The 13642-nt window shown below is 37.5% G+C and overlaps 1 protein-coding gene across 4 annotated transcripts in view; it reads right to left on the bottom strand.

Moving 5' to 3' along the window:
• The window catches only part of mcf2la (mcf.2 cell line derived transforming sequence-like a), a 96239-nt gene extending 83132 nt beyond the window's left edge, over positions 1 to 13107 (bottom strand). For 2 of the 4 annotated variants that reach the window (XM_067441059.1, XM_067441056.1), the window contains exons 1-2: positions 12893 to 13107; positions 8497 to 8979 (exon numbers count right to left, since the gene is read on the bottom strand). In XM_067441059.1, coding sequence (XP_067297160.1) covers positions 8497 to 8659 — 163 coding nt within the window. In that variant the 5' untranslated portion in view covers positions 8660 to 8979; positions 12893 to 13107. The remainder of the gene's footprint in view (positions 1 to 8496; positions 8980 to 12892) is intronic. The other 2 variants (XM_067441058.1, XM_067441057.1) reach the window with 2 other exon arrangements.
• Positions 13108 to 13642: the final 535 nt, after the last annotated feature.

A 13642-nucleotide genomic window follows, 5' to 3' on the forward strand; every position in this document is an offset into this window, starting at 1 on the left:
CCGTTTAAACACATAGAAAAGCGGCCATGTTTTATTTTGTGTCACCATACTTGGTCATTCAACTATTCGTGTAACTGTATTTAAATAGGGGAAACGTGGAGGTGTTTCATCGCTTCTAACTTGATCTCTGTTTGGTACCATAGTGAATGAACTGGGCTTAGTGGGCTAAGCTAAATGCTATCAGATCGTCACCGCGCGTCAGAGAGATTAAGCGCACACACTCAGACGAGAGAGGGATGTATCAACTCATTTTAGTTAAGGGAATAACATACTTTAATATGAAAAAGCGGTGAAGTTTCCCTTTAATTACTATATTTGCATTATTGTAAGTATGTATTTGTTATTTTATTTTGATATTTTGCTTCACTTCCTACCATTGCTGTACACCTTATAGACACAACTCTTCTGTTTTTTTTTTCTGAATTACAGTGCCACATACTGGTCTGGCATGTATACTACATCGTTTTGAGTCGTTGTGATGGTTTTATGTGTACCCAGATATTTCTTGAGACGAGGGGAAAATAAAGAACGGATAGGGAAAGCTCTGGCTTCGTGTTATTATTTGTTTTGTCTTTACACACTCCCGAAGCTTGTTTAATAAATGTACTTTTTTGCACTTTAAAAACAGTTTAGCTTTTTTGAAGCCTTGCGAGTGAGGATCTTGTTGATAGGATCCCTGTTAATTATTGCGGGTATTTTCTTTCTCTTTGAGTAGAGGCTTAATATATTTGTACCAAAGAGCCCAGGGCAAATGCAGAAATAAGTAGCAGATGATCATGGCAAAATGCTGGTTCATCAACCACATGCAACTTTGCATATAATTGCAACACAATAACAAGAGGAAAAATCTTTTAATGGTTTCCTCTAAAATGACTGAATATTCATGCCCCTAAATACATTCATGCAATCTGTGAATGTCGGCTTCTGAAAATTATAAACGCTTGAGTAAACACACACAGGCATGGGCTTCCAAAACAAGAATGAACTCAGCAAGAGTAGCAACCATAAGGAGGAAATGGAGGCCAGTGGCTCTAATACACACTGACAGTAAAGCCAAAGGGGGAGACGGTCATAAAATCAATGCACAATGATGATGTGGGGAAAATAATGGGGGTAGTAGTAGTCACACAGAATATGCACATGCAGATTTCAAAAACATGCAATTCAAAGTTTGTAAAATATATATATATATTTTTTTATCTATCTATCTATCTATCTATCTATCTATCTATCTATCTATCTATCTATCTATCTATCTATCTATCTATCTATCTATCTATCTATCTATCTATCTATCTATCTATCTATCTATCTATCATAATGTTTTGGGCTTTGGATGGATGGATGGATAGAAAACCGCTATTTATAGAATGCTCTAAATAGTTCATAGCTCTAATACTCATAGTTGAGTCAGCTTTTGATCTGTCAGTGCTGCTCTGAAAATAGTAAAGCCCACGCAATAAGAGACCTGCTCGAGTAAATACACTACAACACTACAACACTACAAAACAAAGTATTACTGAGTATAAGTAAACTCAGTGAGGGCAGACATTTACTCTTGAGTAAACAAATATGAGAAAAAGGCTCATGGCTCAAACACTGACAGCAAAATCAAAGAGAGACTGTCACAAGGCTTCAGTGCATTGATTATATAATTTACTATAATGTGTAGTGGATTAGTACTGATCACCTACTGTATCACAGATCCATTTGTTAAAATGTTAAAACCAACTCTAAGACGATTCACTCAGGGATTTAGGGTGTTGACTTGTGTAAGCTGCAGCTCTCTACAGAGTGTGTTTGTTTAAGTTTGTTACTGCAGTGCCTGTGCTCCCATGAGAGAAGACTCCATAGCTTCAGTCTCTGGTGATCAGCAGTACAAATTAATGCACATGCATCCAAGCCAGAGTGGCTTAAACAGCAGAAATACAACCATATGTTGGATGCTCAGAGCTCAAATGGCTAACCCTGTTTCACCTAGGTTGATTGACTGAGGCTTCATAAACTAGACAAGCTGATCCAAAATAAACAGTGAAGGCCAAACCTAGAGTGGTTTAAGATCAACCCTCCCCTCTGAACTGTGTCCTCATAACACTATAAGCAAACCTCACCAACCCCATAGGCAAATAAAGACATGCTCTTGACTTGTATCCTCTTACCGCTTCAATGGAACGTGTGTTAGAGCAGAGCTCAGTCTTTCCTTGTTTGATGCGTTATCCCAAAACAAAGATTATGCAAAACACTCAAGCAGCACAGAGACAGACAGTCAGAGAGAAGCCCATGCTGGACGAACCACACCCACAGAGGAACATGCCAGCAGGTGCATCTAATTACAATATCCTGTCTGCAAATGTTTGGAATCTTATGACAAATGGAATTTCAGATGTTTCCATGGATAAGGACAACTTAGCTAATAAACTAACAAAACAGCACACGTTATTTCTTATAAATTCTGGTTGACCTAAGTTTTAAAGAAACAGTTCACCCAAAAATGTGTCATTTAGCCCCCCCCTCCTCTCATGTCATTGGATGGAATCCCATGTGCAGTCGGAACACTGAAAAATCTTTGGACACTAGAACGCTATAAAATTACCATCAAAAATTGAAAAATGGTGCGTTAACATCATTGCCTTTAAAAAGACATTGGTTGTCACGTGTGGTAATCAGGTAACCATGTGATGTTTCATTTTTAATTTCAGGAAACAAATGAGCTAGGGAGAGTCAAACGGGGCAGTGACTATCAAGAGAATATGGAACCAGCTAATACTTTAATGACGCCATTATGTGTTTATTTTGTCCTTTAAGCTTGACAGACCTGCTAACCATGTTATTGTTAACTACAAAATTATTATTTTTTTGGTCTGAAAAAAATTGAATAAAAAAATTGAATAAAATAAATATAAATATTAAATGGAAAAACTTATTATATAAACTTATTTTTACTGAAATAAAATATAATAAAAAAAGAATATATATATATATATATATATATATATAATAGTATATATATAATACTAAAATAACACTGTTGATTAATATGGAGCATCATAGTAAAAGCTATAAAATAATTATTTAAAAAATGTATAGCATATTGTAGCTGCATATTGGCTCAACACTAGGATGATTAAATAAATAACACATTTTCATTTTTAGTTAACTATGCAGATACGAACATATATTCAAATGACATATGCATTACCACTCTAAAAAAAATCCCATGATACATCACTCTCAACAACATCATGCATCTTAAACTGGGAAAAACAACCATCTGAAAATATACAAACACTTCTCATATTCTCAGCACATGATGACAAAAGAGGAACTTACAGATCAGCCCATCGCAGGAAACAATGAACCTGTAGAAACTTTCCATTTCCTCTAAAGGGATCTTCATCAAGCTCCTGTAGTTCTCCGGGGGCCGGAGGTGTGTCCCAGTCTCCTCCATCAGTATCATTTTACCTCCTTCACTTGGTCCCTGTTCTTACCTTCCTCGCTCATTCTCCCTTTTACTGTCACATCCTGTCTGTCCCCGCACTGCAACTATTCACTCTCTCTCTCTCTCTCTCTCTCTCTCTCTCTCTCTCTCTCTCTCTCTCTCTCTCTCTCTCTCTCTCTCTCTCTCTCTCTCTCTCTCTCTCTCTCTCTCTCTCTCTCTCTCTCTCTCTCTCTCTCTCTCTCTCTCTCTGTCTGTCTGTCTGTCCGTCCGTCCGTCTCTCTCTCTCTCTCTCTCGCTCTGAGAGGCTGTATCTTTCTCTCTCAGGTGTGAGTACAACTGACAGCAACGCGACGCTGTTTTTCAGTCACGCCCATGTCAAACGCAGGTAACTCTGCTCTGCACACTCATGCAGTTACTCAGTTGTTCACACCACACATCTGTTTATCTCATCTGTGATTTGAGAAGTAATATCACATTCTTTACATTATTAAATAAACACAAAACAAATTTTACTTGGTTACTAGACTACTGTACATATAAGGAATACATTAGGGCTAAATACAAGAAATACATTAACATTAATATTAACAATGTTGCATCTCCATCACTCTCCATAATAAAATGATACTGTAAATGTGGTTGACGTAATAATCAATGCACACTATGCTGTACTGTTTGACCAAAAAATACTGCAAATACCAGTATAGTGAAGCTGTCGTCTATTTAAAGAGTTAGTTCACCCAAATTATTTTATCTTTTACCCCCAGGGTGTGTTTGTTTCTTCAGTAGAACACAAATAAAGATTTTTAACTCCAACAGTTGCCGTATAATGCATGTCAATGGGGTGTTTTCTATGACAGTCACTATTAGAGTCAAAAACACACAGACATACGAATCCATATTAAACCCTGTGGCTCGTGACGACACACATTGATGTCTTAAGACACAAAACGATTGGTTTCTGCGAGAAACTGAACAGTATATATATATTTTTTTTTACCTCATATCATTGACATGCATTATACAGCAACGGTTGGAGTTAAAAATCTTCATTTGTGTTCTACTGAAGAAACAAACACACCTACATCTTGGATGCCATGGAGGTAAGCAGATAAACATCACATTTTCATTTTTGGGTGAACTTTATCCCTTTAAATGTATTGACAAAGCTGGTTTGTTTAGAACTATTAAGAGATGAACGCAAAGTAGGCTATAGCCCTATTCGATTAGTATTATCTAGGGACATCTGCAAATTAGAAATGACTCCCCAGTTTTGCGTGACACAAGCCTGTGATTTTACTTAAATTTACTGACTTATCTCCTGAATATGATGTCAAGACTTAAATGTTTTTTTTTGTTATAGATATATCTGTATGAAATCATAAACAGTCATATGTATCGATATCATTTTGATAGTTTAATAGTAATAAAAATAATTTAGTTGAGTTAGAGGATAGATGCTACAATAAAAAACTGAACTGAGCACGGATCAGTGGCAGGAGTCAGATTTCATTTATCACGAGTAAGAAGCTGACAATATACGGCAGATTCTGTTTCAAGGCTAAATGTAAAAGCGCCCATTTAGGCCAGCTTATCATTGTACTGTTCTGTTCTGTTTTTCATTAAGAATAGTATTGATATTAATATTAAACACAACATTCAAGCAATTTGCTCCCAAATTGGTACTCATTCTAAAGTGAAAGTAACCTGGCCAAATCACAGAGATGCCGATTCTCACGGGACTACTACTATCACAGGACCTCGGTGTTCGGCGAAATATGGTAGGTCATTTGCGGGGGAATTTTTACTTTACAAATGACAGACATGGCCGATTCGCACGGGATTAAGATCACAGACATTCTGTGCAACTATTACAAATCACCAGAGGTCCCCAGATAATACTAATCCTGTGCGAATAGGGCTTATGTCGCAATTCTGTTTTTCAACTCTGGCTTTAACTGTTATGCCACATTAAGTGTGTCAAAATGCTATTAATTGTCTGAATTTCAGAAAAAATAGTAGGCTAAATCGTGCTCACGATTTAAAAATCGAGGGAACGAATTAGTAAATTGTGTGGCCGGTTAGCAAGTCGAGGGAACAAAATAGTCAACTGTGCACATAATTTATAAATTGAGGGAGCAGAATACAGCCATTTAAGCCATTTCAAAATTTCTGTGGGACCTGGGACTGATTTGCCAACGTTGTCATTGGCTGCATACAAAAATCTAGGCAGCTAACGCGTTGCCTCGCTGCCTTACGAGACAATAGCTTATAAACCCAGCGTTTTGTGAAGGCACCTCACGAAACTGATTTTGAACTGCTTTCAAAGGCAGTGTAACAGTTTAATGATCTACAAAATAGAGAGAGCTTTGGTCCGAACTAAACAAATATTGAATTACTACAGTAGTAATTTCTTGCTAGAAATGACATCAGAAGTGAAAAATATTGGTAAACAACTTTTAGATGAAAATCCTTGTTTCCCAGCTCAACTTTTACTGAATGGAAAGCACAGGATTGTGGGATATCAAAGGCAGTGAAGGACACATGTAGGCTGCCTTCAAATATTGATCAGATGAAGGTATCTTAGGAGACAGGAAGTGAAGCCAACAATAGATTCGGATGTGGCTTGATACCTTCCTGCCTTGAAGAACATATGTTGTATGAATAACAAATTAATATGTAGATAGATATGATAGTTTGGGATCGCTACTAAAACTCTTAGAGGAGATCCTTGAGATTACTTACTACCGTTTTTTTTTTAGGTATCTTTTGAGAAAATTAGTAAAAATCCTACAGGACAAAAATACAGTAAGAATTGATTAATGATAAGTTCTCTTACTCTATAAGGTGAGACTGTATCAAATCTAATGGGACATACAAGCAATTTTAAAGTAAAACCTTCTCAGGGGTTAACCAAACACATTTACCTGATCGTGAGCTCTGCGTGTAGCTGGTTTGTGTCCTCCCAGGTCTGGGGAGGAAACAGCACACTGTTTCCATTTTCTGGCTATCAGGATTTACTTCTCGCAGCAAACACAAAAACGTGCAAATGGATCCAGCACCACTTCACGACTCTAACCGCTGTCCATTATACTTTGACCTAATGCAAACCGCTCAAACCTGCAGCTGAGGTTAACCATTACCAGACAATATTACAACACAAAGCAGGCTAGAGAACTCCACGTGGCTATGATTTATAAACAGAAAGGTAGAACAAAATATGTCAAATCATCAAATATATCTCAAACTCCGACTATGAGCAGCAGGGTTATAGTTAACAAAAGCAAAAAACATATATATATATATATATATAAAAAAAAAAACATTTTAATTACTAGAAATAAAAAATGCCAACTGAAATAAAATATGCGAGAGCAACTTGATGTTTTAAAATAACTCAAACTAAAACTGAAATAAAAATGTAAATTATATAGACATATGCAAACTATTAAAAACAACAAAAATGAAAATGGGAAATATAAAAACTAAAAATTTTATATAAACTAAAACTAAAATATAAAAAAAAAAATGTTGTGTCTCAATGGTACTAAAATAACACGGATACGCAATAGTTATAGTGACGCTTGCCTTAAATGAACAATACACACAGGAACGGACGTATACATTTATTCGAATAATAAAAGGCTTTGAAGAAATAATGCTGAAGCTGGTCCGAGATCAGCCTAAAAAGATGTTGAGTCTGAATATGACATGAAGCTGAAAATAAATGAATCTCCATAACGCAGATAAAGAACAAAAGAGTGCGACAACATCACAAAGATGCCAGAAGTCGTTTCATATTAAACACACAGAAAGTCAAACATCAAAGAGCAAATACACACACACATACACACACACTCAGACTTAAGCAGTATCCTGTTAAGAGTGAGAAGCAGACACAGAGCAGCTTAAGATCAGAGATTTACTCACATTTCAGGACGTCAGACATCTGCTCTCCAGTACAGTAAGTTGTCCTTGTCAGTGCCTAGTTTTTGAGTGTGTGTATTCCCTAGTCTGTCCACTGTGTATTGTATGCAAAGCAATGCACTTGTTCTGTTTCACGAGTTGGTATGCGTGCGATTATCTTTTTGAGAAGTTGAGATAATACGCTATTTGCCAATATTTATATGTCTCTTCTGCCATGTGTTCCCTAAATATACCAGTTCAGCTCTGTGCTGAGACGCATTAGTTTACTGTGAAAACAAAACTTTTAGCACAAAGTGTCTGAGCGAGAGAGAGAGAGAGAGAGAGAGAGAGAGAGAGAGAGAGAGAGAGAGAGAGAGAGAGAGAGAGAGAGAGAGAGAGAGAGAGAGAGAGAGAGAGAGAGAGAGAGAGAGAGAGAGAGAGAGATGTGTGTCAATGTGATCCGGGCAATGGGCCATCCACATGCATCTCAATGATGAGAGAGAAATCCCATGAGGAAACCACCTTTCAAACTTCCACACACACACACAAAGAAATGGACAAATATTCACTTAAATTGCCCCTAAAAAGAATACGGACAATTCAAATGTACACATTTCCATTCATGAGACTTTTTGGGGTCACAGTATATTCCAGAAATAATGAATCGATTCTGATCATCATTTACTCATCCTCATGCCATTCCATACCTGCGTGGTTTTCTTTCAAAAGGAGATATTTTAAAAAATGTGCTGGTCGATCTTTTCCATGCAATTATAATCAATAGAGACTAGTGCTTTTTGTGAGAAACAAACCTAAATTTAAGGTGTTGTGAGACTTTTAGTCTTGTGCAGCCTGAAAGTTTCAGTTCTTATTCATCGAAACTGCATGAAAAAAAATCTTCAAAACACTGCAGTTCCACAGAAGAAAGAAAGTCACATGCGTTCGGAATGACACAAGGGTGAGTAAATGATGGCAGAAGTTTCATTTTTGGCTGAAATCTTCCTTTTATTGTTACTATAGGAAAGTGTCCTTAAAATTGTATGACTCACAAAAGAACAGAGCCAGTCAGCAATTTCCATCCTATTTCCTCAGCAAAACCATCGGAAAGCAGCTACATCACACATACACACGCTGATATTGAGTTCTCTCACCATTCCAGTCCCTCCAGGAGCTTTTGCGGCTGAAGGTTGTGAAAGGAGAGAAGGGGACTCCCTGTAAGACCGTAGCCGATAGGTTGTAGAGAAGCTGGGTCAGTCGGGACAGGATCCGTTGTGGGGCGTCCTGGCCCTCCTGAAGAAACTCGGGCAGAGACATTTAAACTGGTCCCTACATCTACCTAAACCAGTCTCAGCTCGGCCTGACCTCTCGGAACCAGTCCACATTAAGATTAATCCACATTCGGTCAAGACCAATGGTAAAACAGTCCTGTAATCTGAACTAAGCAAGACCAATGAAATCCCAAGCCAGGACGGTGCGATCCAAGAGAATGCTGGGAAGACTTACATCAGCCCAGTCCTGGTCTCAGAGGACTTCCTCTGTCAGATGGGACCCGCAGAGAGACGCATTTCGGACCTCCTGCTTGTAAGGAAACAACCCCAGCATTCATGCACGCTGTCCCAGTAAACACACGTATTCTTGCAGAGGAGAGAAGAAGAGTGGAAGAGAGGGGAGGGAGAGTTTTAGCACAAATCCCCTTCTGCTCTGCTAATTACACACACAAACACACACACACACACACACACAATCATACTTAGACTCTAATCTCCAGCATTCTTGTGCGCCACTTAGGGGCCAAACTGACTAACTTTTTTCCAAATTGAAACAAAACCTCTAAATTAATTTGAACTTTTTAAAAATCATTTAATAAGACATGCATTTTACATTATACTGCTGACTTGAATATAATTGAATGTCCTAAAACAAAACATACTAAAACAAATCTCAGAGAGTTACTTCAGTAATGTGGTGTGTAGTTATTGTGAGTGTGTTGACCTACCAGTATGCAATTAGATTATAAGAGTTCAAAATAAACACCATTAATAACTCTATTATTATTATTACAGTTCATAACTACCATACAGTTATTTGTTATCCGAGAGAAGTTTCTCTCGCTCTCTCTCTCTCTCTCTCTCTCTCTCTCTCTCTCTCTCTCTCTCTCTCTCTCTCTCTCTCTCTCTCTCACACACACAGTCATTTTCTGTTTCTTTCTTTGCTCTGATTCTCTCCCAGTTTCACCCTTGGCACTGTCTTTGGAGAACACAGAGAAAAGAGGAGAGAGGGAGAAAGCGCCTGCCAAGGTTGGGGCAAAGGCCTCCACAGCATGCAATTTAGCCCTCTAGTTCTCATCCTATTACCACGGTGGAAGTAACCCTACAGAAGAAAACAGCCTCCTCTTGAAAGACAACAGAACCCGTTACTACAGCAACCCACAGACACTGTACAGCATTTAAAGCCAAAAATACAGAGATAAACTACTGAATAAGGTAAAAGTGTATAAATGATGATGCAATATCATAAAACACATTACAGAGTTTTTACTATTTCACGTCCACTATTATAGTATTGTATTTTACTCTTCCACTAGTGGCTAACCTGAGCTGCAACGTCAATGCTTTTTAGAACCATCAAAAAATAATGGCACTGGTAAAACATCTACTGTACTATAAAACAAAAACTAGATGGTTTGATGTTAGCTTGATAAAGCCTGGTCTGAAAGTTTAGTTTTAAAAGATTGAGGTTGTACTGTCAAATATTGAAAGTAATACCATAGACCCCCTAAGAAACCATATCAATTAATTTCTGTCCCTAATAAACCATTTCAGACCCAATTAGACCTCATAAAATCACTAAGAAACCACATCAGACCATGGTAAAAGTGAAGTAATTATGTTGTTTTTTTGTGGTGGATTGATTATTCTTATCCTTTGTGTAACCATGTTTTTTGGTTATATTTGTAGTTAAACCATGGTTAATTTAGTTTCTAGGCATTGCCAGATGTAGCTAACATGTTTTAATGTAGCTAACATGTTTCTAGCATATTTAAGCATATTCTTAACATGTTGCTAGCATGTCTTAGAATGTTGTTTGGTATGCTGCTAGCATGCTTTATCATATCCCTAGTGCTAGCATGTGTTAACACATTGCTAGCATGCTTTATCCCATCCCTAGTGCTAGCATGTTAACACATTGCTAGCATGTTTAAGCATATTGCTAGCATATTTAACACATTTGCTGTTATAATTTCAAAGGCTACGCCCTCCGGAGGCCACATCAAGGCTGCCTCATTTCAGAACCATTATATTCCACAGTTAATATAATAAGTTAATTTATAATGGTTACATACTTTTCTGAAATGAGACATCCTTGATGACATATGTCATTCTTAGGTTTTGCTAACATGTTGTTAGTATGTTTTAAATGTATTGCTAGCATAATTTAGCACATTGCTTGAATTATTTACCCAGTTTATAATAGGCTAGCATATTTCTAATATTTTGCATGTTTATGGCATTCTGAGTAAGAACATCCCGAAGGTCTCTGCTGAGTTTGGTGGTCATAGCTTGAAAGCTGTAGGACAAATCACTGTTAGAATTGTAATATGCCTAAATAGATCAGTGTTGTCAAGCCAACATAATTATTAGCAATATGTATATATTCAGCTGTGTCACTGAACTGTGTGTAATGTTCACTCAAAAATGAAAATGCATTTAGTCAGTAATTACAATTTAGATCTGCGATCAACTCAAAATCTAACTGTCACTGTGCTGGGAGATGTGATAAGCTAGATTTGCACAATGGGTGACATTTAGAGTGCAGACGTTATGTCATGTGTGTGAGTGTGTGTGTGTGTGTGTGTGTGTGTGTGTGTGTGTGTGTGTGTGTGTGTGTGTGTGTGTGTGTGTGTGTGTGTGTGTGTGAGAAAGAGAGAAATTGTGATCAGACAGCTGTGGGCCAGCATTAGCTCTTTGGCTAGACCAAGTTTTAAACACCTAATAAACACTATCCAGTTCCTCTTTTTAAGTTTTATTTTTAAGGCATAAAATGTCACATGTGAAAAACATAGGTCATAAGGCAAAACTGCTAGTGTGTTCACACACAAGCATTTATTAATGGGTGAATCAATGTCATGGATCCATCACAGTTGAATTTTGCTTCGGTTTTGCTAATTGAATCAATGGTGATATATTGCAACATTGGGTTGTTTTCTATATTTGTGATATTAATGATAAAATTTTAATGATATTTTCTATCCCCTAGTGCTAAACCTATAGATTCACACACATCTTTTTGCATTTTTAGATTTCCATAAACACACAAAAATGTTGTATAAAATGTTTTCAGCTGGTTGGTCCACACAATAGAGTTTAGCCTAGTTTTTTAGGTTTTCCCTTTAAAACATAAAAGTCTAATAAATAAGCATACATTAATTCTACCTTGTTTTCTGATGGTTATATTATTACCGGGTAGAAACTAATGATAACTCATTCAGTAGAGCTTCAGCAAATACGTGAGTGTGGGAACATGTGCAGGTTGAGTGTGAGTTCATCACAGTGTAAACAGAAACATGTATCTTTATACACCAGAACGCTACAGGCCAAAACCTCTTGACTAAAGGATGACCCATTTAGAGACATATAATATTTTTGAAAGACCATGAATGTGAGAACGAGTGCTACTTTGTTTTGTGTTTGCTGCATGTGTTTTTAGCTCACTGCCAGTGGCAGACTGCTCAGATGAAGGGATATAGGACAAACAGATATCCTCAGAGAATGAGCGGAGGAAGACATCATAAAAACACAGATATGGTTACTCATCACAGACATAAATTCATATTTAAAGTTTGAGTCAATCCACGTATGTTGCATTCGTTTTATATATATATATATATATATATATATATATATATATATACTGAAAGCAAAAGTATTTAAAAAAAATTTATTTTTCGAAAACAAGATTTCAGGTAATTATTTTTTATTAACCCTTTAACAATCTGCAACTATAGCAACAGATGACTATTATTCTATTAAATGGAATGATGAATGGTGTTCACTCGTTGGTTGACCAGTGGAAAGGGGCATTTCACCCCCGTCCTGCATGTGGAAATAAAATATTCATGCTGTTTATCCATTTTCTATACTTGAACATAAAAATTAAACGCTTCCATTCTAAAAGCACCATTCTCTCATTCTTCTGCTTTCAATATTAAATAATAATAAAAAAACAATTGAATGCAACATACAAGTAGCTCAAATTTCTAAAATCTAATTAGGAATGTTGAAAATACTTTCATCCAGACTTCGAATTTCAAATTCAAAAAGGCATGAAAGTGATGCCAATCAACAGCAACAATTTTGAGCAACTAAACATAACTAAATATAACAGCTGCTGTGGTTTCGTAGATTGGAAGGATTCATTACTTAAGCAAAGACAAACAAAGCTGCAAACAACCTTGAGCTATATTTCCCATCTTTCCTGCAATACCACTGATTCACACACACAAACACACAAACACACACACACACACACACACACAGTTCTTCCTACCGATTTTATGTACGATAACCGTGAGTCGTCTGACGAGCTCCTCCAGAGAGTCCTCTCCCATCTTCACCCACAGGATCATGATGAGCAGGACGCATAGAATCAGGAGCAGCGGAGGCACGCAGCACTGCTGCTCAGGAGAGAAGGATTCTGATGGGGGGAGAGAGGAAGCCGTCTCGCTGCTTGAACCAGCACTGCTGCTGCTGCTGCAAGAGATGCTAGAGAGAGAGAGAGAGCGAGAGAGAGAGAGAGAGAGAGAGAGAGAGAGAGAGAGAGAGAGAGAGAGAGAGAGAGAGAGAGAGAGAGAGAGAGGAGCCTCAGCAAAGCGGCAAGGATGAGACAGCAACACACTGACACACATACACATACTCACGCTCTGCATCAGCAATGCAGAGTCAGTATACACACACACTCACACACACACACACACACACACACACACACACACACACACACACACACACACACACACACACACACACACACACACACACACACTGGTTTACTATCTTTGTGGGGACTCTCCATAGATGTAATGGTTTTTATACTATACAGACTGTATATTATATCCCCTTACACTAACCCTACCCATCACACAAAGCTTTCTGCATTTTACATTTTCAAAAAAATTCTTTCTGTATGATTTATAAGCTTGTTTCCTCAGAGAGACCACAATTTAGGTCCCCACGGTGACACGAGTCCCCATGAGTCCCCATGTGCATTTGAAGTCCACACCAGGATAGAAAAACAGGC

The sequence above is a fragment of the Pseudorasbora parva genome, chromosome 4 (genome assembly GCF_024679245.1).
Source record: "Pseudorasbora parva isolate DD20220531a chromosome 4, ASM2467924v1, whole genome shotgun sequence".
Classification (NCBI taxonomy): domain Eukaryota; kingdom Metazoa; phylum Chordata; class Actinopteri; order Cypriniformes; family Gobionidae; genus Pseudorasbora; species Pseudorasbora parva.